This window comes from Salmo salar, chromosome 17 (genome assembly GCF_965601325.2).
Source record: "Salmo salar chromosome 17, fSalSal1, whole genome shotgun sequence".
Classification (NCBI taxonomy): Eukaryota; Metazoa; Chordata; class Actinopteri; order Salmoniformes; family Salmonidae; genus Salmo; species Salmo salar.
Genome location: NC_138307.1, coordinates 25,753,097 through 25,778,685, shown reverse-complemented (window position 1 = coordinate 25,778,685; position 25,589 = coordinate 25,753,097). Strand labels below are relative to the sequence as shown.

The 25,589-nt window shown below is 43.9% G+C and overlaps 1 protein-coding gene across 1 annotated transcript in view; it reads right to left on the bottom strand.

The window, feature by feature from the left end:
• Positions 1 to 25,589, bottom strand: part of LOC106592442 (DNA annealing helicase and endonuclease ZRANB3) — a 70,462-nt gene that overhangs the window by 29,892 nt on the left and 14,981 nt on the right. The window contains exons 7-14 of the mRNA XM_082963695.1: positions 25,053 to 25,138; positions 24,613 to 24,784; positions 17,358 to 17,492; positions 15,534 to 15,653; positions 8,840 to 8,959; positions 5,771 to 5,950; positions 3,493 to 3,666; positions 1,113 to 1,638 (exon numbers count right to left, since the gene is read on the bottom strand). Of these exons, the coding sequence (XP_082819821.1) occupies positions 1,113 to 1,638; positions 3,493 to 3,666; positions 5,771 to 5,950; positions 8,840 to 8,959; positions 15,534 to 15,653; positions 17,358 to 17,492; positions 24,613 to 24,784; positions 25,053 to 25,138 (1,513 nt within the window). The remainder of the gene's footprint in view (positions 1 to 1,112; positions 1,639 to 3,492; positions 3,667 to 5,770; positions 5,951 to 8,839; positions 8,960 to 15,533; positions 15,654 to 17,357; positions 17,493 to 24,612; positions 24,785 to 25,052; positions 25,139 to 25,589) is intronic.

Below are 25,589 nucleotides of genomic sequence, written 5' to 3'. Positions count from 1 at the left end.
ACACCTGGTCTGGTCTGAGGCAGCTTGGACGTATTGCCAAATTCTCTAAAACTTAGTTGGAGCCAGCTTCTGGTTGAGAAATGAACATTCAACTCTCTGGCAACAGCTCTGGTGGACATTCCTGCAGTCAGCACGCCAATTACACACTCCCTCAAATCATCTGTGGCATTGTGTTGTGTGACAAAACTGCACATTTAAGAGTGACCTTTTACTGATGGTCATTATTGATATGCCACAGCAGCAAGCCAGCCTTACAGAGCAGCAAGCCAGCCTTACAGAGCAGCAAGCCAGGCTTACAGAGCAGCAAGCCAGGCTTACAGAGCAGCATCCCAGCCTTACAGAGCAGCAAGCCAGGCTTACAGAGCAGCAAGCCAGGCTTACAGAGCAGCATCCCAGCCTTACAGAGCAGCATCCCAGGCTTACAGAGCAGCATCCCAGGCTTACAGAGCAGCATCCCAGGCTTACAGAGCAGCAAGCCAGGCTTACAGAGCAGCAAGCCAGCCTTACAGAGCAGCAAGCCAGGCTTACAGAGCAGCAAGCCAGGCTTACAGAGCAGCAAGCCAGGCTTACAGAGCAGCAAGCCAGGCTTACAGAGCAGCAAGCCAGGCTTACAGAGCAGCAAGCCAGGCTTACAGAGCAGCAAGCCAGGCAGGTAGAAGGGTTATTATTACTGAGAGACAGACAGGAGGGATGCTGAAGAACAGGTAATCCTTTAAAGACTGAGGAGTGATCTCAACCCTCCCTCACCCCCCTCTTTACGCCCTCCACTTCCCCCGGTACTGCCAACTGAACCAGGAGGTGTCTGTGTTTGAGGTGAGACAGTTACCTTCCTTCTCCCAGTCTTATTAGATAGTCAGCCAGAGTGCCTTGGGGAACTTTAACTTCAGCCCAGCCAATTCATCAACTTTACTTTGTAAACTTTGAGACACGCGGCACAACGAGAGCAGGCCTTGTGACTGTTTCTCACTTGACAGTGAGGTGAACAATGTGTTGCGTCCTCTTCTCCTCGTTGTCATCTAGCAGAGACACGTTGTCACGCTGGTCTATTTCTGACTTGGTGTATGTTACGCCTGCCAACGTGTGTGTGTGTGTGTGTGTGTGTGTACACTCACCAGTGCTGGGCCTGTGGAGTGGGGACTCACACATCTCACAGTAAAGGAGCAGGATGCTGTTGGAGTAAGTACAGGCCCCACAGCTCCACTCATCTCCCTTCTCCTGATCTGGTGGTCCTGGTCTGGGGCTCAGCCTTGGTTTCGGGGTCCCTTTCTCAGAGAGCCGACGGGGGGTAAACAGAGAGGCCAGGGGGCTGCTGCTGGTGTCTCTGCCCCCATGGAGGGACCTCCTCTTCCCCCCAAGACAAGACCTGGGGCTGTGGGTAGCGCTGGGGGTGGGGGTGGGCAGACACAGCCTCTTCACCTGGGGCGAGAAGTCTTGGTCCTGGAGGTCAGGGGGATCTTGGGAGTTGTAGTTTTGCTCCTTGTCGTTCTCTGGGTTCTCCACGTCTATAGAACCCTCCTCCTCTGAGGGGGTAACGGGGGATAGGCAAACCTCACCCTCTGTTCTCTTCCTTTTCTTCTCTTTAGCCGCGTCCGGAGAGAAGAAGAACGAACGGATGTCGTGCTGTTTGTCCTTCTCAAACTGCAGAGAGGAGGGATAGAGTCACGGTAAGACTGTTGAAAAGCACATCATTCATCTGATCTGTTGTAAAGCCTGTCATTCATCTGATCTATTGTAAAGCAGGTCATTCATCTGATCTGTTGTAAAGCAGGTCATTCATCTGATCTGTTGTAAAGCAGGTCATTCATCTGATCTGTTGTAAAGCAGGTCATTCATCTGATCTATTGTAAAGCCTGTCATTCATCTGATCTGTTGTAAAGCAGGTCATTCATCTGATCTGTTGTAAAGCAGGTCATTCATCTGATCTGTTGTAAAGCCTGTCATTCATCTGATCTGTTGTAAAGCCTGTCATTCATCTGATCTATTGTAAAGCCTGTCATTCATCTGATCTGTTGTAAAGCCTGTCATTCATCTGATCTATTGTAAAGCCTGTCATTCATCTGATCTGTTGTAAAGCCTGTCATTCATCTGATCTGTTGTAAAGCCTGCCATTCATCTGATCTATTGTAAAGCCTGTCATTCATCTGATCTGTTGTAAAGCCTGTCATTCATCTGATCTATTATAAAGCAGGTCATTCATCTGATCTGTTGTAAAGCCTGTCATTCATCTGATCTGTTGTAAAGCCTGTCATTCATCTGATCTGTTGTAAAGCCTGTCATTCATCTGATCTGTTGTAAAGCCTGCCATTCATCTGATCTGTTGTAAAGCAGGTCATTCATCTGATCTGTTGTAAAGCCTGTCATTCATCTGATCTGTTGTAAAGCCTGTCATTCATCTGATCTGTTGTAAAGCAGGTCATTCAGCTGATCTGTTGTAAAGCCTGTCATTCATCTGATCTGTTGTAAAGCCTGTCATTCATCTGATCTGTTGTAAAGCCTGTCATTCATCTGATCTGTTGTAAAGCCTGCCATTCATCTGATCTATTGTAAAGCCTGTCATTCATCTGATCTGTTGTAAAGCCTGTCATTCATCTGATCTATTATAAAGCAGGTCATTCATCTGATCTGTTGTAAAGCCTGTCATTCATCTGATCTGTTGTAAAGCCTGTCATTCATCTGATCTGTTGTAAAGCCTGTCATTCATCTGATCTGTTGTAAAGCCTGCCATTCATCTGATCTGTTGTAAAGCAGGTCATTCATCTGATCTGTTGTAAAGCCTGTCATTCATCTGATCTGTTGTAAAGCCTGTCATTCATCTGATCTGTTGTAAAGCAGGTCATTCAGCTGATCTGTTGTAAAGCCTGTCATTCATCTGATCTGTTGTAAAGCCTGTCATTCATCTGATCTGTTGTAAAGCCTGTCATTCATATGATCTGTTGTAAAGCCTGTCATTCATCTGATCTGTTGTAAAGCCTGTCATTCAGCTGATCTGTTGTAAAGCAGGTCATTCATCTGATCTGTTGTAAAGCAGTGCCTCACATGGTTAAAGAACCCAGATCACTAGACCAGTGCCTCACATGGTTAAAGAACCCAGATCACTAGACCAGTGACTCACATGGTTAAAGAACCCAGATCACTAGACCAGTGCCTCACATGGTTAAAGAACCCAGATCACTAGACCAGTGACTCACATGGTTAAAGAACCCAGATCACTAGACCAGTGACTCACATGGTTAAAGAACCCAGATCACTAGACCAGTGACTCACATGGTTAAAGAACCCAGATCACTAGACCAGTGACTCACATGGTTAAAGAACCCAGATCACTAGACCAGTGACTCACATGGTTAAAGAACCCAGATCACTAGACCAGTGCCTCACATGGTTAAAGAACCCAGATCACTAGACCAGTGACTCACATGGTTAAAGAACCCAGATCACTAGACCAGTGACTCACATGGTTAAAGAACCCAGATCACTAGACCAGTGCCTCACATGGTTAAAGAACACAGGATCTTTGTCATTGTCAACCACTCCTCCTGCTGCCAGGGTCGTCTTGCTTGGTGTCCACGCCTCGGCGAAATTCAGGAAGTCCCATTTGTCCTTATCCCCCAACTCTGCCTTTAAGTACTCCTTCTTACCGTTCAGAGTAGTGCCAGTTACCGTTTCCTGTCAACAACACAGACACACACACAGTCTCCTATCAGAACAACACATACAGGGAAACTCCACTCAAAAATAAAATGTTTTGGACTTTCAAGAAGCATTTTCCTTTTAAGTACTTAATGGCAGAAAATTGACAAAATCAGGGAGGCGCAATCAGGACTTGTCCAATAAGAAACACTTGTTTTGCTACAATGTACACTAATGAATGTGACCATAAACTGCTCTGTTCTTTGCAGCATAATTAACAACAACAAGGTCAATAAACAACAGAAACACACCAAGGTCAACAACCTCACTCTGATACTTCTGTAATGGTCTTTAAACGTTTTTTTTCTAAAGAAGGAAGGCAGTCATTTTATTGATTCAAATCCAGTTCATTGGAAACTGTGGTCCTGCAGTGGATATTAGTACCCCATAGAATTACAGATATATTGAGTGTACCCGCCATTCAACCCACTGTGTTCCAGTCAAAATGACAAGGTGGTCTCGGGGGCTTTGTGCTGTCCCTTTAAGTAAATCTACAGTACTAGTCAAAAGTTTGGACACCTACTTATTTCATAGTTTTTCTGTATTTTTACTATTTTCTACATTGTAGAATAATAGTGAAGACATCAACACTATGAAATAACACATATGGAATCATGTAGTAACCAAAAAAGTGTTAAACAAATCAAAATATATTTGAGATTTGAGATTCTTCAAAGTAGCCACTCTTTGCCTTGATGACAGCTTTGCACACTCTGGGCATTCTCTCAACCAGCTTCATGAGGTCGACACCTGGAATGCATTTCAATTAACAGGTGTGCCTTGTTAAAAGTTACATTTGTGGATTTTCTTTCCTTCTTAATGCGTTTGAGCCAATCAGTTGTGTTGTGTCAAGGTAGGGGTTAGCAGGTAGGGGTACACAGAAGATAGCCCTATTTGGTTAAAGACCAAGTCCATATTATGGCAAGGACTGCTCAAATAAGCAAAGAGAAACGACAGTCCATCATTACTTTAAGACATGAAGGTCAGTCAATCCGGGAACATTTCAAGAACATTGAATATTTCTTCAAGTACAGTTGCAAAAACCCTCGCTTTGATGAAACTGGCTCTCAAGAGGATCACCACAGGAAAGGAGGACTACTGCAGAGGATCAGTTCATTAGAGTTAACTGCACATCAGATTGCAGCCCAAATAAATGCTTCACAGAGTTCAAGTAACAGACACATCTCAACATCAACTGTTCAGAGGACAGAATCAGGCCTTCATGGTCGGATTGCTGCAAAGAAACCACTACTAAAGGACACCAATAAGAAGAAGCGACTTGCTTGGGCCAAGAAACACGAGCAATGAACATGACCGGTGAAGCATGGAGGAGGTGGTGTGATGGTGCTTTGCTGGTGATACTGTCAGTGATTCATTTAGAATTCAAAGCACACTTAACCAGCATGGATACCACAGCATTCTGCAGCGACACACCATACCATCTGGTTTGAGTTTAATGGGACTATCATTTGTTTTTCAACAGGACAATGACCCAACACACCTCCAGACTGTGTAAGGTCTATTTGACCAAGGAGAGTAATGGAGAGCTGCATCAGATGACCTGGCCTCCACAATCACTCGACCTCAACCCAATTGAGATGGTTTGGGATGAGTTGGACCGCAGAGTGAAGGAAAAGCAGCCAACAAGTGCTCAGCATATGTGGGAACTCCTTCAAGACTGTTGGAAAAGCATTCCTCATGAAGCTGGTTGAGAGAATGCCAAGAGTGTGCAAAGCTGTCATCAAGGCAAAGGGTGGCTACTTTGAAGAATCTAAAATCTAAAATATATGTTGATTTGTTTAACACTTTTTTGGCTACTACATGATTCCATATGTGTTGTTTCCTAGTTTTGATGTCCACTATTATTCTACAATGTAGAAAATAGTAAAAATAAAGAAAAACCCTTGGATAAGTAGGTGTGTCAACTTTTGACTGGTACTGTATTTCTATGAAAAGTACCTACCTTCCAGTTAAAACGAAACACACGCACACGCACGCACGCACGCACGCACGCACGCACGCACGCACGCACGCACGCACGCACGCACGCACGCACGCACGCACGCACACACACACACACCTTCCTGTTGAGCATGGCCCACATGACGGTGTCAAAGGTGCCCTTGGCAATGAGGTAGTGCACGTGGACGGAGGCGGTCTGTCCGATGCGGTGCGCCCGGTCCTCAGCCTGCTTCACATGGCCAGGGTTCCAGTACAGCTCAGCAAACACCACGTGAGTGGCCGCTGTGAACGTCAGGCCCTGGACAGCACAGAACACACTCACTTAAGGGAAAAACTCACCGGAAGCAGACAGGTGGAGAAAGCAGAGCGAGGCGGGTGAAAAGTACAGGAACAGGCAGAGCAGTGACTGTATGCTAGCAGGATAGTACATATACAGTTGAAGTCGGAAGTTTACATACACTTAGGTTGGAGTCATTAAAACCCGTTTTTCAACCACTCCACAAATTTCTTGTTAACAAACTATAGTTTTGGCAAGTCAGTTAGGACATCTACTTTGTGCTTGACACAAGTATTTTTTCTTACAATTGTTTACAGAAAGATTATTTTGCTTATAATTCACTGTATCACAATTCCAGTGGGTCAGAAGTTTACATACACTAAGTTCACTGTGGCTTTAAACAGCTTGGAAAATTCCAGAAAATGTCATGCTTTAGAAGCTTCTGATAGGCTAATTGACATTATTTGAGTCAATTGGAGGTGTACCTGTGGATATATTTCAAGGTCTACCTTCAAACTCAGTGCCTCTTTGCTTGACATCATGGGAAAATCAAAAGAAATCAGCCAAGACATCAGAAAAAAAGACATTGGAGACCTCCACAAGTCTGGTTCATCCTTGGGAGCAATTTCCAAATGCCTGAAGGTACCACGTTAATCTGTACAAACATTAGTACGCAAGTATTAACACCATGGGACCACGCAGCCGTCATACGTCTCAGGAAGGAGACGCGTTCTGTCTCCTAGAGATGAGCGTACTTTGGTGCAAAAAGTGCAAATCAATCCCAGAACAGCAGCAAAGGACCTTGTGAAAATGCTCGAGGAAACAGGTACAAAATTTCCACAGTAAAACGAGTCCTATATCGACATAACCTAAAAGGCCACTCAGCAAGGAAGAAGCCACTGCTCCAAAACCGCCATAAAAAAGCCAGACTACGGTTTGCAACTGCACATGGAGGACAAAGATCGTACTTTTTGGAGAAATGTCCTCTGGTCTGATGAAACAAAAATAGAACTGTTTGGCCATAATGAGCATCGTTATGTTTGGAGGAAAAAGGGGAAGCTTGCAAGCCGAAGAACACCATCCCAACAGTGAAGCACGGGGGTGGCAGCATCATGTTGTGGGGGTGCTTTGCTGCAGGAAGGACTCGTGCACTTCACAAAATAGATGGCATCATGAGAAGGAAAATGATGTGGATATATTAAAGCAACATCTCCAGACATGAGTCAGGAAGTTAAAGCTTGGTTGCAAATGAGTCTTCCAAATGGACAATGACCCCAAGCATACTTCCAAAGTTGTGGCAATATGGCTTAAGGACAACAAAGTCAAGGTATTGGAGTGGCCATCACAAAGCCCTGACCTCAATCCAATAGAACATTTGTGGGCAGAACTGAAAAAGCTTGTGCGAGCAAGGAGGCCTACAAACCTGACTCAGTTACACCAGCTCTGTCAGGAGGAATGGGCCAAAATTCACCCAACTTATTGTGGGAAGCTTGTGGAAGGCTACCTGAAACGTTTAACCCAAGTTAAACAATTTAAAGCCAATACTACCAAATACTAATTGAGTATATGTAAACTTCTGACCCACTGGGAATGTGATTAAAGAATTAAAAGCTGAAATAAATTATTCTCTATACTATTATTCTTTATTTCACATTCTTAAAATAAAGCGGTGATCCTAACTGACATAAGACAGGGAATTTTTACCAGGATTAAATGTCAGGAATTGTGAGAAACTGAGTTTAATGTATTTGGCTAAGGTGTATGTAAACTTCAACTGTAATATTATAATATCATCTATGCTTTTATCTTACAGTCATTCATACATTTGACATTTGGGTGGTCCCGGGAATGGAACCCCCCCACCCTGGCTTTACAAGCGCCATGCTCTACCAACTAAGCTACAAAGGACCATACCTCCAATCAGCTTTGCTGATAGCGATGTTGTTTCCATAAGTGGATGAATTGGTGTAACTTAGCATGTATAGTAAAGCCTCAACCCTTAGCTACCTCTTCCAATTAAAATGAGCTCGGGAAAAAAGTGAATCATTAAATTGGTATTGTTTTGTGTGACTACAGCTCTAGCGATACAACACAAAAATAGAGACGTTTTAATTGAGTGAGGCGTCAAAGAGGACAACCTGCCTGCCCCGTTTCGGTTGGGTCATTAGAATTCAAAACAACAGATTCTAAAATAAATCACACACGCTTCGCATGCTCGCCTTCAGTGAGTTTAGGCCATTAGTCAAGAACTTTCTCACTCTTTTTAATGCTCTTTTTAATTTGAGAGCTCTGGAAAGAAAGACTTCCTATCTATTTACTACATATGACAAACTGGAACAGGTCTTGGAAGATATCAATCAAAAAGTGCTACTTTGGGACTGGAATTAGAACACATGGTGGATGTATACAGTGCTACTGGGACTGGAATTAGAACACATGGTGGATGTATACAGTGCTACTGGGACTGGAATTAGAACACATGGTGGATGTATACAGTGCTACTGGGACTGGAATTAGGACACATGGTGGATGTATACAGTGTTACTGGGACTGGAATTAGAACACATGGTGGATGTATACAGTGCTACTGGGACTGGAATTAGGACACATGGTGGATGTATACAGTGTTACTGGAATTAGGACACATGGTGGATGTATACAGTGTTACTGGGACTGGAATTAGGACACATGGTGGATGTATACAGTGTTACTGGGACTGGAATTAGGACACATGGTGGATGTATACAGTGTTACTTGGACTGGAATTAGGACACATGGTGGATGTATACAGTGTTACTGGGACTGGAATTGGGACACATGGTGGATGTATATGCCCAGTAGATGGTCTGTACCGTAGAAATATAATTACTATTCTATCATCACTGTTTCTATGGTCTGTACGTGCAGTACCTGCCCAGCAGCCTGTATGCTGAGGACGGCCACGCGCGTCTCAGGGTCATTCTGGAACTGGTGAACCAGGTGGATACGCTCTGAGGACGGAACACTGCCATCGATACGGATGTAATTGGCCTGAGAGAGATGGGGAGAGAGGGGGAGATGGGGAGAGAGGGGGAGATGGGGAGAGCGTGGTCATTACTGATGGGACACTGCCAATGATATGGATGTAACTGGCCTGAGAGAGAGAGAGGAGATAGGGAGAGGTAAATGTCAGCGCTGATTAAAACCTTGACCTCTGAACCCACCACTAAAACAACAGCAACATCCTATAGCATTGTTGTATAGAAAAATAACAATTTACTAATACATCGGCGTACACGTCACTGACAAACTGAAATGGTTCACTCACACAGACAGTGTGGTGAAGAAAATTTGGCTTGTCACCTAAAACCCTCAAACTTTTACAGATGCACAAATCGAGAGCATCCTGTTGGGCTGTATCACCGCCTGGTACGGCAACTGCACCGCCCGCAACCGCAAGGTTCTCCAGAGGGCAGTGAGGTCTGCCCAACACATCACCGGGGGGGCAAGCTACCTGCCCTCCAGGACACCTATAGCACCCAATGTCACAGGAAGGCCAAAAAGATCATCAAGGACATCAACCCCCTGAGCCACTGCCTGTTCACCCCGCTATCATCCAGAAGGCGAGGTCAGTACAGGTGCATCAAAGCTGGGACAAAGAGACTGAAAAACAGCTTCTTTCTCAAGGCCATCAGACTGTTAAACAGCATCACTAACATAGAGAGGCTGCTGCCTACATACATAGACTTGATATCACTGGCCACTTTAATAAATACAACACTAGTCACTTGAATAATGTCTACATATCTTACATTACACATCTCATATGTATATACTGTCTCCTATTCTACTGTATCTTATTCTATACTAATCTCACATTGCATGTCCATATGTTTGTATATTCTTAATTCCATTCCTTTACTAGATGTGTGTGTACTGGGTATATGTTGTGTAATTGTTAGATATTACTTGTTAGATATTACTTGTTAGATATTGCTGCACAAGCATTTCGCTACACCCGCAATAACATCTGCTAAACACGTGTATGTGACCAATTCAATTTGATTTGACATTTAGTCAATTCCACTCCACACAGACTGTACCCATATACAGGAAGAACAATTTTGTGTTCTAATACACCTGTCACAGTGATGTCATTGATTTCATTATTTTTTTATTAGATTAGTCGTCTCTCTCTCTGTCTCCCCCTCTCGGTCTCCCCCTCTCTCTCTCGGTCTCCCCCTCTCTCTCTCTCCGTATCCCCCTCTCTCTCTCTGTCTCCCCCTCTCTGTCTCCCCCTCTCTCTCTCTGTCTCCCCGTTCTCACAGCTGTAGTTCATCACAGCAGCATGCAGCTCCTTATTTTAGTATTTTTCCTGTTAATGGGTGATGATGCTTCTGCGAGTGGGAGACTTTTCAAATTAGAAGGTGTGATCACACTTGATCACGTATCATAACAGCAGACGACATACCCTTCCTCTCACATCACTGCCATCGAGCTGAGAAACGCGTGAAACTGGCTTAAAATAAAAACAGTGTGTGTGTATTTTCTGTTTTGAGTTTCTACATAAGTGGAGATGAGATTCAGCAACACTTGGAGAACAATGGAATTCAATAAAAAAAGAAGCTTCTTTAGTAGAACCAACATTGGTTAATAAAAAATAAAATTAATAAATTCCACTTTCCTTCAAGTGTTGCTGAATCTCTTCTCTCCTTGGTTGGAAAGCGAGGGAGCGACAGTGATCCCTTCCCTTTGACTTTCTACATAGACAGTCTGTTCTAGTGAAAACACAAGCCGTTGGAAGTGTGTGTGGTATCACTGCCAGTGGCTGGTTCAACATGTATAGACTTGAGGGGAAAGCACACACGTATATAACACTAACATGTATCTGCTGCTGTGTGCACTGTATCTGACGTTCTGTACTCGGAGCCAAACACACAGAGTGCATTTACATTTGATTCATTTAGCAGACGCTCTTATCCGGAGTGACATACAGGAGCAATTAGGGTTAAGTGCCTTGGTCAAGGGCAGATCGACAGATTTTTCACCTAGTCCGCTCGGGGATTGGAACCTTTCGGTTACTGGCCCAATGCTCTGAACCGCTAGGTTACCTGTAGCTACAGGGTGGAACTCACTGGTGTGTGTAAACAGTAGCAGTCTATGACCCCCACGCCTGGGAATCATGGTCCCTACAGGGCTGTGATGACAACATCAGGGTTTTGTGACGCCTGTCCAGTAGGAACACAAGGTTACATTTCTCTAGCCCATTTCTTCAGCTTTATGGTAAAAACAGTGGTGGACTGCTGTTCAACTGAAAATCTAATTAAAGAACAGTCGATTTAAAAGGCCCAGTGCCTTCAAAAGTATATTTTTCTTGTGTTTTTTATTTATTTATCGTATTATACAACAGTTGATAAAACACTGTAAAAGTGTGATACATTTTTTTTAATTCGGTGTTATTTCAACACAGTTGCTGGTTGAAAATACAATCTACCGGTACACAGGATCTTCTAATCAACCGGTTTGCATGGGCAGGTGTTTCGGCTGGGGACATACCAGGCGGCAAATTGGTTAATAGACCAATAACAAAGAGAGTTCCAAACCTCTCTGCCAATAACAGCTAGTTTTAAGTTTCCCCCTCCCCACCCAGAAATGATTTGATATACACTAATGTCCATTGCTTCCATTGTTTCTTGGCCCAAGCAAGTCTCTTCTTCTTATTGGTGTCCTTTAGTAGTGGTTTCTTTGCAGCAATTCGACCATGAAGGCCTGATTCACACAGTCTCCTCTGAACAGTTGATGTTGAGATGTGGTTCTTTCTTGAACTCTGTGAAGCATTTATTTGGGCTGCAATTTCTGAGGCTGGTAACTCTAATGAACTTATCCTCTGCAAGAGAGGTAACTCTGGGTCTTCCTTTCCTGTGGCGGTCATCATGAGAGCCAGTTTCATCATAGCGCTTGATGGTTTTTGCGACTACACTTGAAGAAACTTTCAAAGATATTGAAATGTTCCCGGATTGACTAACCTTCATGTCTTAAAGTAATGATGGACTGTCGTTTCTCTTTGCTTATTTGAGCAGTTCTTGCCATAATAGTCAATCACCACCTTCCGGAGACACCTGAAACCCCACCTCTTTAAGGAATACCTGGGATAGGATGAAGTAATCCTTCTAAACCCCCCCCCCCAAAAAAAAGATATAGATGTACTATTGTAAAGTGGTTGTTCCACTGGATATCATAAGGTGAATGCACCAATTTGTAAGTCGCTCTGGATAAGAGCGTCTGCTAAATGACGTAAATGTAAATGTATACCGTAATTTCCGGACTATTAAGTGCACCTGAATATAAGCCGCACCCACTGAATTAAATTTTTTTTTTTTTTTTGAACATAAATAAGCCGCACATGTCTATAAGCCGCAGGTGCCTACCGGTACATTGAAACAAATGAACTTTACACAGGCTTTAACGAAACACGGCTTGTAACAAAAAAAAAAATTTGCAGTAAACTTTAGTTGTCTTTTTGCACTGAGTCAATTCCTCATGCTGCTGTTTCCAACGTCTTATCATCGACTCATTAAGACCAAGCTCCCGTGCAGCAGCTCTATTTCCTTTTCCAACAGCCAGATCAATCGCCTTCAACTTGAAAGCTGCATCATATGCATTTCTCCGTGTCTTTGCCATGATGAGGGTGACAAAATGACTACCGTAATCAGAATGATGGGAAGTTTGAGAGCGCTCGATTTAATCTAAACAGTAATCAAAAAAGTTGTTTGACCGTAACCCGTTCGGCAATTTCATTGGTCTAATGAAAGCTTCATGCCGCCAAAAAACTGAGCACGTCACAGAATGTGTTTTTTTGGAGCAAAAAAAATTGAAAGCGGGAAAAATCCATATATTAGCCGCGTCATCGTTTAAGCCGCGAGGTTCAAAGCCTGGGAAAAAAGTTGCGGCTTATAGTCCGGAATTTACGGTAATATGAACTTGGTCTTTTACCAAATAGGGCTATCTTCTGTATACCACCCCTACCTTGTCACAACACAACTGATTGGCTCAAACGCATTAAGGAAAGAAATTCCACAAATTAACTTTTAACAAGGCACACCTGTTAATTTAAATGCATTCCAGATGACTACCTCATGAAGCTGGTTGAGAGAATGCCAAGACTGTTCAAAGCTGTCATCAAAGCAAAGGGGGGCTACTTTGAAGAATCTCAAATCTAAAATATATTTAGATTTATTTAACACTTTTTTTGGTTACTACATAATTTAATGTGTTATTTCATAGTGTTGATGTCTTCACTATTATTCTACAATGTACAAAACAGTAAAAATAAAGAAAAACCCTTGAATGAGTAGATTTTTTAAAGCTTTTAACCAGTAGAACACTGAACTAAAATATTAACACAACATGTAAAGTGTTGGTCCCATGTTTCATGAGCTGAAATGCTCCATATGCACAAAAAGCTTATTTCTCTCAAATTTTATGCACATCCCTGTTAGTGAGCATTTCTCCTTTGCCAAGATAATCCATCCATCTGACAGGTGTGGTATATCAAGAAGCTGATTTAACAGCCTGGTCATTACACAGGTGCACCGTGTGATGGGGACAATAAAAGGCCACTCATTTTTTTTTTACATTTAAAAATAAATAATATATTTCACCTTTATTTAACCAGGTAGGCTAGTTGAGAACAAGTTCTCATTTGCAACTGTGACCTGGCCAAGATAAAGCATAGCAATTCGACACATACAACAACACAGAGTTACACATGGAATAAACAAAACATACAGTCAATAATACAGTACAACAATAGAAAACAAAAAGTCTATATACAGTGAGTGCAAATTATGTAAGATAAGGGAGTTAAGGCAATAAATAGGCCATGGTGGCGAAGTAATTACAATATAGCAATTAAACACTGGAATGGTAGATGTGCAGAAGGTGAATGTGCAAGTAGAGATACTGGGGTGGAAAGGAGCAAGATAAATAAATAAATAAATACAGAATGGGGATGAGGTAGATAGATGGGCTGTTTACAGATGGGCTATGTACAGGTGCAGTGATCTGTTAGCTGCTCTGACAGCTGGTGCTTAAAGCTAGTGAGGGAGTGCAGTTCTGTCACACAACACAATGCCAGAGATGTCTCAAGTTGAGAGAGCGTGCAATTGGCATGCTGACTGCAGGAACGTCCACCAGAGCTGTTGCCAGATCATTTTATGTTCATTTCTCTACCATAACCCACCTCCAATGTCATTTTAGAGAATTTGGCAATAGGTCCAACAACTGCAGACCACGTGTATGGCGTCATATTCGCGGGCAGTTTGCTGATGTCAATGTTGTGAATGGTACGGGCAGGCATAAACTACGGACAACGAACACAATTGAATTTTAGCGATGTCAATTTGAATGCACAGAGATACCGTGACGACCATGGCCCATTGTCGTGCCATTCATCTGCCGCCATCAGCTCATGTTTCAGCATGATAATGCACAGCCCCATGTCGCAAGGATCTGGACATAATTCATGGAATCTGAAATTGTCCCAGTTCTTCTACGTACAAAAGCTGAAGAACATACCCACATCCAGGTACTTTCTGCAGGTGCTGGAGTTGTAGACAAACTCATGGAAAACAGAGAGGAAAACGCTGCACACTGCTGCTCATGCTCCCAGGTGATATTTGTTTATAACAACATTTTGACCCTTAGGTCTTCATCAGGCATCCATATCCCAGTTCTTCCATGGCCTGCATACTCACCAGACATGTCACCCATTGAGCATGTTTGGGATGCTCTGGATCGACGTGTACGGCAGCGTGTTCCAGTTCCTGCCAATATCCAGAAACTTCGCACAGCCATTGACGAGGAGCAGAACAACATTCCTCAGGCCATAATCAACACCCTGATCAACTCTATGCGAAGGAGATGTGTCGTGCTGCATGAGGCAAATGGTGGTCACATCACATACCGATTGTTTTTTCTGATCCACGCCCCTCCTTTTTTTTTTTTTTTAAAGGCATCTGTGACCAACAGATTCCTATCTGTATTCCCAGTCATGTGAAATCCATAGATGCATTTCTTTCAATTACTGTTTTCTTTATATGAACTGTAACTCAGTAAAATCTTTGAAATTGTTGCATATTGCTTTATATTTTTGTTCAGATTAGTTATTTTGTTAGATACTTTTCCCTATTAGCTGAAATCTTATTTTCTTCAAAGCCCTTTGCTAGCAAACATGTTTCACTATGAAACAAAAAAGAATACTGCACTCTGAACCACAAAACTTTGCTAGATTCATGAAAGTGTTGTTGGACAAAGCAAGACAAGTGAACTTCAAAGTGGGATGTAGTTTTAGTGGGATTTGCAGCTGTTGTTGGTAAGTAATGAATCTGCTAGCTTCTAGAGTAACTTCCTCAACCTGTAAGTGTTTTAGGATTTGAAGACAGGTATGGAATCAACTCCACAATAGTTTGACAGGTCTGAGAAAGTACCTGAGGGCACATCTGTGTGCTGTGTCAGGGAGAGGGAGAGAGATGGCCCCTTAATGGTGAATTTGTGACAGAAGGGGCTGCTGAACAGTGGGAGAGGTGTGCGTGTCCATTAGTTGTGATGAGTGAACAACAGTTACCTTGGCTTCGATGACAGCCTCGGTACATGCCTGTAGCATGGTCAGGTGATGAGCGAACACCAGGAACTTTAACTTCTCAGTCTCCAGCAGCATCTTTATGTAGTCTTTCACCGCTCCGGCCTATAGGAGGAGACCACAGAGGGGCCAATAGAAATGCAATAACAACATATTACAATACATCTCTATGCAAAGGCCATACAGGGGAAATCAACCAATGGAAGGAAGGGAATGAATCATGAATTGCTATGAGACACATACTCAAGACTTCACATATATTTGTCATGAAGGACCACTTATACGACCCCCCCCCAATCGACAGTCTTGTCCTGCTGTCCACATGCCACACACCTCCTGGACTTCAGACCTCTGTCACCAGTCTCTCACCAGTCTCTCCTCGCTCACCTAGAGAGATGGACTGTTAATTATGAGAAGGCCTTTCCTCTCAGAGGGGGATAATGAAAGTAGGTCTAAGCAGGTCTAGCTAGAAGCCCCCTCCTCCATCTGCTAATGGGAACTTCTCATTACTGGGTTGCTTTTAACTCTGCAGAAGTTTAATTAGTGCAACACAAACTTCCTGTCCACTGAAGCAGTGATATGTTATCTCTCTTTAAAGTCCATCATCAGAGGCAGCAGGGTCTCTGGGTAATTGGGAGCATCTGCTGCTGCTGGTAGACGGGGTAAAAATAAAAACCCTGTCCCCCTCCACACTGCCAAACTCGGTCCCAAAATGACACCCTATTCCCTATGTAGTGCACTACTTTTGACCAGGGCCCAATGAGCTCTGGTCAAAAGTAGTGCACCATGTAGGGAATAGGGTGCACTTTGGGATGCATCCATGGTCCACTCGCCAGGCATTCACATACGCTTCAGAAGTGACATGAGATGTGTGTGTGTGTATCCACTCACCTCCCCAAAAAGTTATTTTCTGTCAGTGTGTGTAGCAGCAGCCAACCAAAAGGGATGGGCGAGGAAATGAGACAGGAGGATGACACGTCTACAGCGACGCAACGGTGAACTTTAATCAAGCGGAGGAGGAGGAAGGGAAACTGAGAGAAAAAAACAATCAGCAAACAAGACGGAGCGAAACAAGCCAACCGGTGAGGAAGGATTCCTCCGCTGATTACGTTCAGCAGGCTGAGGCTGTCTGAGGCTTTGTTAACCTTGGTGCAGGGTCCTTATTACAGAGGAGCCTGGGTCATGTTCAGTTAGACACCAAACAAAAGTAAAACTGTCCAAAACAGAGCGAAACAGGGGGAGGTACTATCTGTGCTTGTTTTCTGTTGACTGTTGAAAAACGTTTGTATCCTGCGTACCAAGCCAGCTTCCTTCACTTAAAGTCACCTGGAAGTTAACGGCTGACATTCTTGCCTGGTGGTGTTACCATGGCAACCCCATTAGAATTAACACCTTGGAAAGGTTCTGCTATATTTGGGTTCGGTCTGCTGTGCGAAAAGGTTTACTTTAGAAAAAACAGAGGAATTGAAAGGCCACAGTTATAGCTGTCCAGAGTTATGATGGCCAGCCAGAATGCTTTCACTAAGGGGTGGCAGACCTTCACTCTGTTCCCATGGCGATGCGCTCTGAGTAATGTGAAGCATAATAACCTATGGGAGGGAGGGCCTTGCACCTAAGAAGAAAAAAACATGCTTTTCACCTTTTGACACCGCCCTTCAACAAACAATCTCTCTAGAGAGAGAGAGCGAGAGAGTGCGAGAGAAAGAGAGAGCGAGAGAAAGAGAGAGAAAGAGAGACCCTTTTCTAGAACGGTGCAGAAGTGCTGGGCCAGGAGGGGGTTAGGTGCCTGTGTGTGTATATACACTGTACCTTAGCGATGGCGGTCTGTTTGTACATGCGTGTCACGAGCCCCATGACTTCAGTGAAGGGGTTGTCTGTGGCAGAGACCCCCGAACCCATCGTCCTCATCAGGCGCTCCCACTCCTCCAAGCTGCCGCTCGCTTCCTGCACACACACACACACACACACACACACACACACACACACGTGTCAAAAGGCCTGTCTGTTTCCTTCTCTTCCCCCTCTTCTCTGTTTGCAGCTCTAAGGGCAGAACATGCTGCTGTGGATGGTAGCCTACTTCTCCTCCTTCAGGTGGAGAGAAAGGAGGGAGAAAAGAAGACAATTCCCAAAGACGCTGCTCCTCTCCTCTCCTCTCCTCTCCTCTCCCCTCCCCTCTCCTCTCCTCTCCTCTCCTCTCCTCTCCTCTCCTCTCCTCACGTCAGTAGTGCCTAGGTAGGTCACATGGGCTAGCCCAATTATAGCTGGATTGTGACAAGGGGATGTTGAAGATGGAGAACACACTGGCCCAATACAATAAATCACACACACAGTCTGCTCTCAAGGTGAAACACAATGAGGATTTAGGGGAGTTACTGTACAACGGCAGTATGAAGGAGTATTTAGGGGAGTTACTCTACAACGGCAGTATGAAGGAGTATTTAGGGGAGTTACTCTACAACGGCAGTATGAAGGAGTATTTAGGGGAGTTACTGTACAACGGCAGTATGAAGGAGTATTTAGGGGAGTTACTGTACAACGGCAGTATGAAGGAGTATTTAGGGGAGTTACTCTACAACGGCAGTATGAAGGAGTATTTCGGGGAGTTACTGTACAACGGCAGTATGAAGGAGTATTTAGGGGAGTTACTGTACAACGGCAGTATGAAGGAGTATTTAGGGGAGTTACTGTACAACGGCAGTATGAAGGAGTATTTCGGGGAGTTACTGTACAACGGCAGTATGAAGGAGTATTTAGGGGAGTTACTGTAGAAAGGCAGCATGAAGGAGTATTTAGGGGAGTTACTGTACAACGGCAGTATGAAGGAGTATTTAAGGGAGTTACTGTACAACGGCAGTATGAAGGAGTATTTAGGGGAGTTACTGTACAACGGCAGCATGAAGGAGTATTTAGGGGAGTTACTGTACAACGGCAGTATGAAGGAGTATTTAGGGGAGTTACTGTACAACGGCAGTATGAAGGAGTATTTAGGGGAGTTACTGTACAACGGCAGTATGAAGGAGTATTTAGGGGAGTTACTGTACAACGGCAGCATGAAGGAGTATTTAGGGGAGTTACTGTACAACGGCAGTATGAAGGAGTATTTAGGGGAGTTACTGTACAACGGCAGCATGAAGGAGTATTTAGGGAGATAGGGGTATTACTGTAGAAAGGCAGTAGGAAGGAGTATTTAAGGGAGTTAGGGGTATTACTGTTGAAAGGCAGTAGGAAGGAGTATTTAAGGGAGTTAGGGGTATTACTGTAGAAAGGCAGTAGGAAGGAGTATTTAAGGGAGTTAGGGGTATTACTGTAGAAAGGCAGTAGGAAGGAGTATTTAAGGGAGTTAGGGGTATTACTATAGAATGGCAGTATGAAGGAGTATTTAAGGGAGTTAGGGGTATTACTATAGAATGGCAGTATGAAGGAGTATTTAAGGGAGTTAGGGGTATTACTGTAGAAAGGCAGTATGAAGGAGTATTTAAGGGAGTTAGGGGTATTACTGTAGAAAGGCAGTAGGAAGCAGCTCTGAGAGGACAACAGATACACCAGACAGATACATCTGAATTATACATATCTGAGGCACCTTTATTTAACCAGGTAGGCCAGTTGAGAACAAGTTCTCATTTACAACTAAGACACAGTCACATACATGTCCCCTTAACTTTGGTATGTAAATACAAAGACATATATTATGATATTTAGACACACAGGGCATTTGGAAAGTATTCAGACCCCTGGACTTTTTCCACATTGTTACATTACAGCCTTATTCTCAAATTAATTAAATTGTTATTTTTCTCCTTCAATCTACACACAATACCCCATAATGACAAAGCAAAAACAGTTTTTTAGAAATGTTTGCTAATTTATAAAAAATAGAAAACTGAAATATCACATTTACATAAGTATTCAGACCCTTTACCCAGTACTTTGTTGAAACACCTTTTGCAACGATTACAGTCTTGAGTCTTCTTGGGTATGACGCTACAAGCTTGTCACACCTGTATTTGGGGAGTTTCTCCCATTCTTCTCTGCAGATCCTCTCAAGCTCTGTCAGGTTGGATGTGGAGTGTCGCTGCACAGCTATTTTCAGGTCTCTTCAGAGATGTTCGATCAGGTTCAAGTCCGGGCTCTGGCTGGGCCACTCAAGGACATTCAGAGACTTGTCCTGAAGCCACTCCTGTGTTGTCTTGGCTGTGTGCTTAGGGTCGTTGTCCTGTTGGAAGGTGAACCGTCGCCCCAGTCTGAGGACTTTGCACCGTTCATCTTTCCCTCGATCCTGACTAGTCTCCTAGTCCCTGCGCTGAAAAGCATCCCCACAGCATGATGCTGCCACCACCATGCTTCACCGTAGGGATGGTGCCATGTTTCCTCCAGACTTGACACTTGGCATTCAGGCCAAAGATTCCATCTTGGCTTCATCAGACCAGAGAATCTGGCCACTCTACCATAAAGGCTTGATTGGTGGAGTGCTGCAGAGATGGTTGTCCTTCTGGAAGGTTCTTCCATCTCCACAGAGGAACTCTAGAGCTCTGTCAGAGTGACTATCAGGTTCTTGGTCACCTCCCTAACCAAGGCCCTTCCCCAGATCTGTGCCTCGACACAATCCTGTCTCGGAGCTCTATGGACAATTCCTGTGCCTCTGATATACACTGTCAACTGTGGGACCTTATATAGACAGGTGTGTGCCTTTCCAAATCATGTCCAAACAATTGAATTTACCACAGAGGGACTCCAATCAAGTTGTAGAAACATCTCAAGGATGATCAATGGAAACAGGATGCAGCTGAGCCTCATAGCAAACAGTCATTATGGGGTATTGTGTGTAGATTGCTGAGGATTAAAAAAAAAGTAATCGATTTTAGAATAAGGCTGTAACGTAACAAAATGTGGAAAAAGTCAAGGGGTCTGAATACTTTCTGAATGCACTGTAGATAAACCCCATACATGCATATATTCATTATTTCATTCACACTGACTGCATACATACAGTCCATTAATTAGCCAGCCAGTGGAGAGCGTAGGCTGAGGAGTGTGTGTGTGTGTTGACAGCATGTGATTTTGGAGTGCAGCAGCAGGTGAGGTCTCTTTGTACTGAGAGAGAGAGAGAGAGAGAGAGAGAGAGAGAGAGAGAGAGAGAGAGAGAGAGAGAGAGAGAGATCAGAGTGAGATCAGAGAGATGACAGAGAGAGATCAGAGTGAGATCAGAGAGATGACAGAGAGATATCAGAGAGATGACAGAGAGAGATGACAGAAAGAGTTCAGAGTGAGATCAGAGAGATGACAGAGAGACGACAGAAAGAGATCAGAGTGAGATCAGAGAGATGACAGAGAGAGATCAGAGAGATGACAGAGATGACAGAAAGAGAGCAGAGTGAGATCAGAGAGATGACAGAGAGAGATGACAGAGAGAGATGACAGAGAGAGATGACAGAGAGAGATGACAGAGAGAGATGACAGAGAGAGATGACAGAAAGAGATCAGAGTGAGATCAGAGTGAGATCAGAGTGAGATCAGAGAGATGACAGAGAGAGATCAGAGAGAGAGAAAAGAGGGAATGTGCTGGCCATGCATTCCGTTGGCTGACGGAGGTAACAGAGGATGAGAGGGAACAGAGGATGAGTTCTACCTCATTACTTCAGCCTTACACAGCAGCACAGAGAGGAGCGTAGCGGAGGACAGAGGGCACAGAGTTTAGAGCTCACAGAGTAGTTTACACACTAGACTAGAGAGCTCACAGAGGCTAATTAAGAGATTATGCATAGCAGAGTATAGAGTACACAGAGTTTAGAGCTCACAAGGTAGAGCTATAGAGCTTACAGGGTATAGAGCTCACAGAGTTTACACACTAGACTAGAGAGCTAGTTCAGAGATTATGGAGTTCACACAGAGTTTATACAGCTCAGAGTATAGAGCTCACAGGATATAGAGATCAGAGTTTAGAGCTCACACGGTATCGAGTTCTAGAGCTCACAGAGTATAGAGCTCACACGATATAGAACTCACCAGGTATAGAGCTCACAGGGTACAGAGGTACAGTGCCTTGCGAAAGTATTCGGCCCCCTTGAACTTTTCGACCTTTTGCCACATTTCAGGCTTCAAACATAAAGATATAAAACTGTATTTTTTTGTGAAGAATAAACAACAAGTGGGACACAATCATGAAGTGGAACGAAATTTATTGGATATTTCAAACTTTTTTAACAAATAAAAAACTGAAAAATTGGGCAAGCTAAATTATTCAGCCCCTTTACTTTCAGTGCAGCAAACTCTCTCCAGAAGTTCAGTGAGGATCTTTGAATGATCCAATGTTGACCTAAATGACTAATGATGATAAATAGAATCCACCTGTGTGTAATCAAGTCTCCGTATAAATGCACCTGCTCTGTGATAGTCTCAGAGGTCCGTTTAAAGCGCAGAGAGCATCATGAAGAACAAGGAACACACCAGGCAGGTCCGAGATACTGTTGTGGAGAAGTTTAAAGCCGGATTTGGATACAAAAAGATTTCCCAAGCTTTAAACATCCCAAGGAGCACTGTGCAAGCGATAATATTGAAATGGAAGGAGTATCAGACCACTGCAAATCTACGAAGACCCGGCCGTCCCTCTAAACTTTCAGCTCATACAAGGAGAAGACTGATCAGAGATGCAACCAAGAGGCCTATGATCACTCTGGATGAACTGCAGAGATCTACAGCTGAGGTGGGAGACTCTGTCCATAGGACAACAATCAGTCGTATACTGCACAAATCTGGCCTTTATGGAAGAGTGGCAAGAGAAAAGCCATTTCTTAAAGATATCCATAAAAAGTGTCGTTTAAAGTTTGCCACTAGCCACCTGGGAGACACACCAAACATGTGGAAGAAGGTGCTCTGGTCAGATGAAACCAAAATCGAACTTTTTGGCAACAATGCAAAACGTTATGTTTGGCGTAAAGGCAACACAGCTCATCACCCTGAACACACCATCCCCACTGTCAAACATGGTGGTGGCAGCATCATGGTTTGGGCCTGCTTTTCTTCCGCAGGGGCAGGGAAGATGGTTAAAATTGATGGGAAGATGGATGGAGCCAAATACAGGACCATTCTGGAAGAAAATCTGATGGAGTCTGCAAAAGACCTGAGACTGAGACAGAGATTTGTCTTCCAACAAGACAATGATCCAAAACATAAAGCAAAATCTACAATGGAATGGTTCACAAATAAACATATCCAGGTGTTAGAATGGCCAAGTCAAAGTCCAGACCTGAATCCAATCGAGAATCTGTGGAAAGAACTGAAAACTGCTGTTCACAAACGCTCTCCATCCAACCTCACTGAGCTCGAGCTGTTTTGCAAGGACGAATGGGCAAAAATTTCAGTCTCTCGATGTGCAAAACTGATAGAGACATACCCCAAGCGACTTACAGCTGTAATCGCAGCAAAAGGTGGCGCTACAAAGTATTAACTTAAGGGGGCTGAATAATTTTGCACGGCCAATTTTTCAGTTTTCTATTTGTTAAAAAAGTTTGAAATATCCAATAAATTTCGTTCCACTTCATAATTGTGTCCTACTTGTTGTTGATTCTTCACAAAAAATTACAGTTTTATATCTTTATGTTTGAAGCCTGAAATGTGGCAAAAGGTCGAAAAGTTCAAGGGGGCCAAATACTTTCGCAAGGCACTGTATATGTGATGGGGCCACAGTGTCTCCTGACCCCTCCTGTCTCAGCCTCCAGTATTTATACTGCAGTAGTTTATGTGTCGGGGGGCTAGGGTCAGTCTGTTATATCTGGAGTATTTCTCCTGTCTTATCCGGTGTCCTGTGTGAATTTAAGTATGCCCTCTCTAATACTCTCTCTCTCGGAGGAGGACCTGAGCCCTAGGACAATGCCTCAGGACTACCTGGCCTGATGACTCCTTGCTGTCCCCAGGCCACCTGGCCGTGCTGCTGCTCCAGTTTCAACTGTTCTGCCTGCGGCTATGGAACCCTGACCTGTTCACCGGACGTGCTACCTGTCCCAGACCTGCTGTTTTCAACTCTCTAGAGACAGCAGGAGCGGTAGAGATACTCTCAATGATCGGCTATGAAAAGCCAACTGACATTACTCCTGAGGTGCTGACCTGTTGCACCCTCGACAACTACTGTGATTATTATTATTTGACCATGCTGGTCATTTATGAACATTTGAACATCTTGGCAATGTTCTGTTATAATCTCCACCCGGCACAGCCAGAAGAGGACTGGCCACCCCTCATAGCCTGGTTCCTCTCTAGGTTTCTTCCTAGTTTTTCCTAGCCACCGTGCTTCTACACCTGCATTGCTTGCTGTTTGGGGTTTTAGGCTGGGTTTCTGTACAGCACTGAGATATCAGCTGATGTAAGAAGGGCTTTATAAATACATTTTATTTGAGGTATAGAGCTCACAGGGTAGAGAGCTCACAGGGTAGAGAGCCGAGTATACTGTCCACAGAGCTCATCGTGGATAAAACTGTAGCTCAGTTGGTAGAGCATGGTGTTTGCAACACCAGGGTTGTGGGTTCGATTCCCACGGGGGGCCAGCACAGAAAAAAAAAAAATGTATGAGTTGTATGAAATGTATGCATTCACTACTGTAAGTCGCTCTGGATAAGAGCGTCTGCTAAATGACTCAAATGTAAAAATGTAAATAAAAGAGCCCACAAAATACAGATATGATGGAAATATAGCTCAATGAAATAGAAATGACCTGGCTAATGTTTGAATATTAATTCAGTTTTATAGAACAGACAGCTAGTGCTGATCAGAATGAAAGGCTACTTTACTTATGAACAGAAAAGGGCAAGACTGAAATAAAAACCATATGGCAATGGGAGATAAAATGATAATTAGTGTAAATTGGATACTATTGCCGAGCAACAGGATGGGAGAGCAAGAGAGGGAGGGTGGGGAAGTGTGAGAGAGAGAGATATGATAATGATGGGATATTTTCAGAATATTTAGCACCCCGTCTCCCCTCTGCCTAGAGGGGTCCGTCCGTCCGTCCAGCCGTTTGTCAGCGTGTGTGTGTGTTTCGGTCTGTCTTCCTGTCTGTCTGTCCGTCCGTTACCTTGGCAGCGTCTTTGGGCAGGTCGAAGGGGATCCGCTGGCGTATTTTGGGGGGTAGCTGGGGGAGGACGTGGACCTTCAGCCTCCGGATCATGATCTCACTGAGACGCTGGTGGAGATCCTCCAGATGAGAGGCACCACGACAGTCCCACTGTCTCCTGTTACCACAGAACCTGGGAGGGACAGACAATAACAGTCCCACTGTCTCCTGTTACCACAGAACCTGGGAGGGACAGACAATAACAGTCCCACTGTCTCCTGTTACCACAGAACCTGGGAGGGACAGACACCAGGGTTTGGGTCAGTGTGTCTGTCTGCTGCAGTGTCATTATGCCCAGTATGTACACACTGCTGTTTGTCATTTTGGGAGGAAAGTGGGAGATGTAACATTTTCACCATGTCAATATTACTGTGTGTTTGTATGTGTGCGTAGGGCGTTACCTGTAGTGGGCGTTACAGTATTGTTTGGCGTAGTCACTCCACGTTCCAAACATCCTAGGATAGAGAGCCTCTATCTGCATAAAGAGCTGTGGAAACATAATAAATGGAATATATATATATATATATATATACATACATAAATAAGAGAGAGAGAGAGAGAGAGAGAGAGAGAGAGAGAGAGAGAGAGGTGTGGCAGATGTGTTCTTCCCCCTCCATTCTAACCATCATCACTCTTCAAGGCACTAAACGGAACATTTCTGCCATGATGATAATAATGGACAATTATTCAAATGGAGCTTTTCAGGCAGCAACCATGTGAATAAGTACAGTCAGTGTGAATGTCCTCATCAAAGCCCTGCAGCGGCACAGTGGAGCCAAGAATACTCTGCTGTTCAACAGGGGAGTGAAAGCTTTGCTGTAGTGAACAATAGTAACGTGTGGGTGGAAGGAAGGGAGGGATGCTGCTTCTCTGGCACGGGCTCTGTGGTGTGTGTGTCATTTTAAAGTTAGAAATACTACAGAAAGAACAGAGCTGCA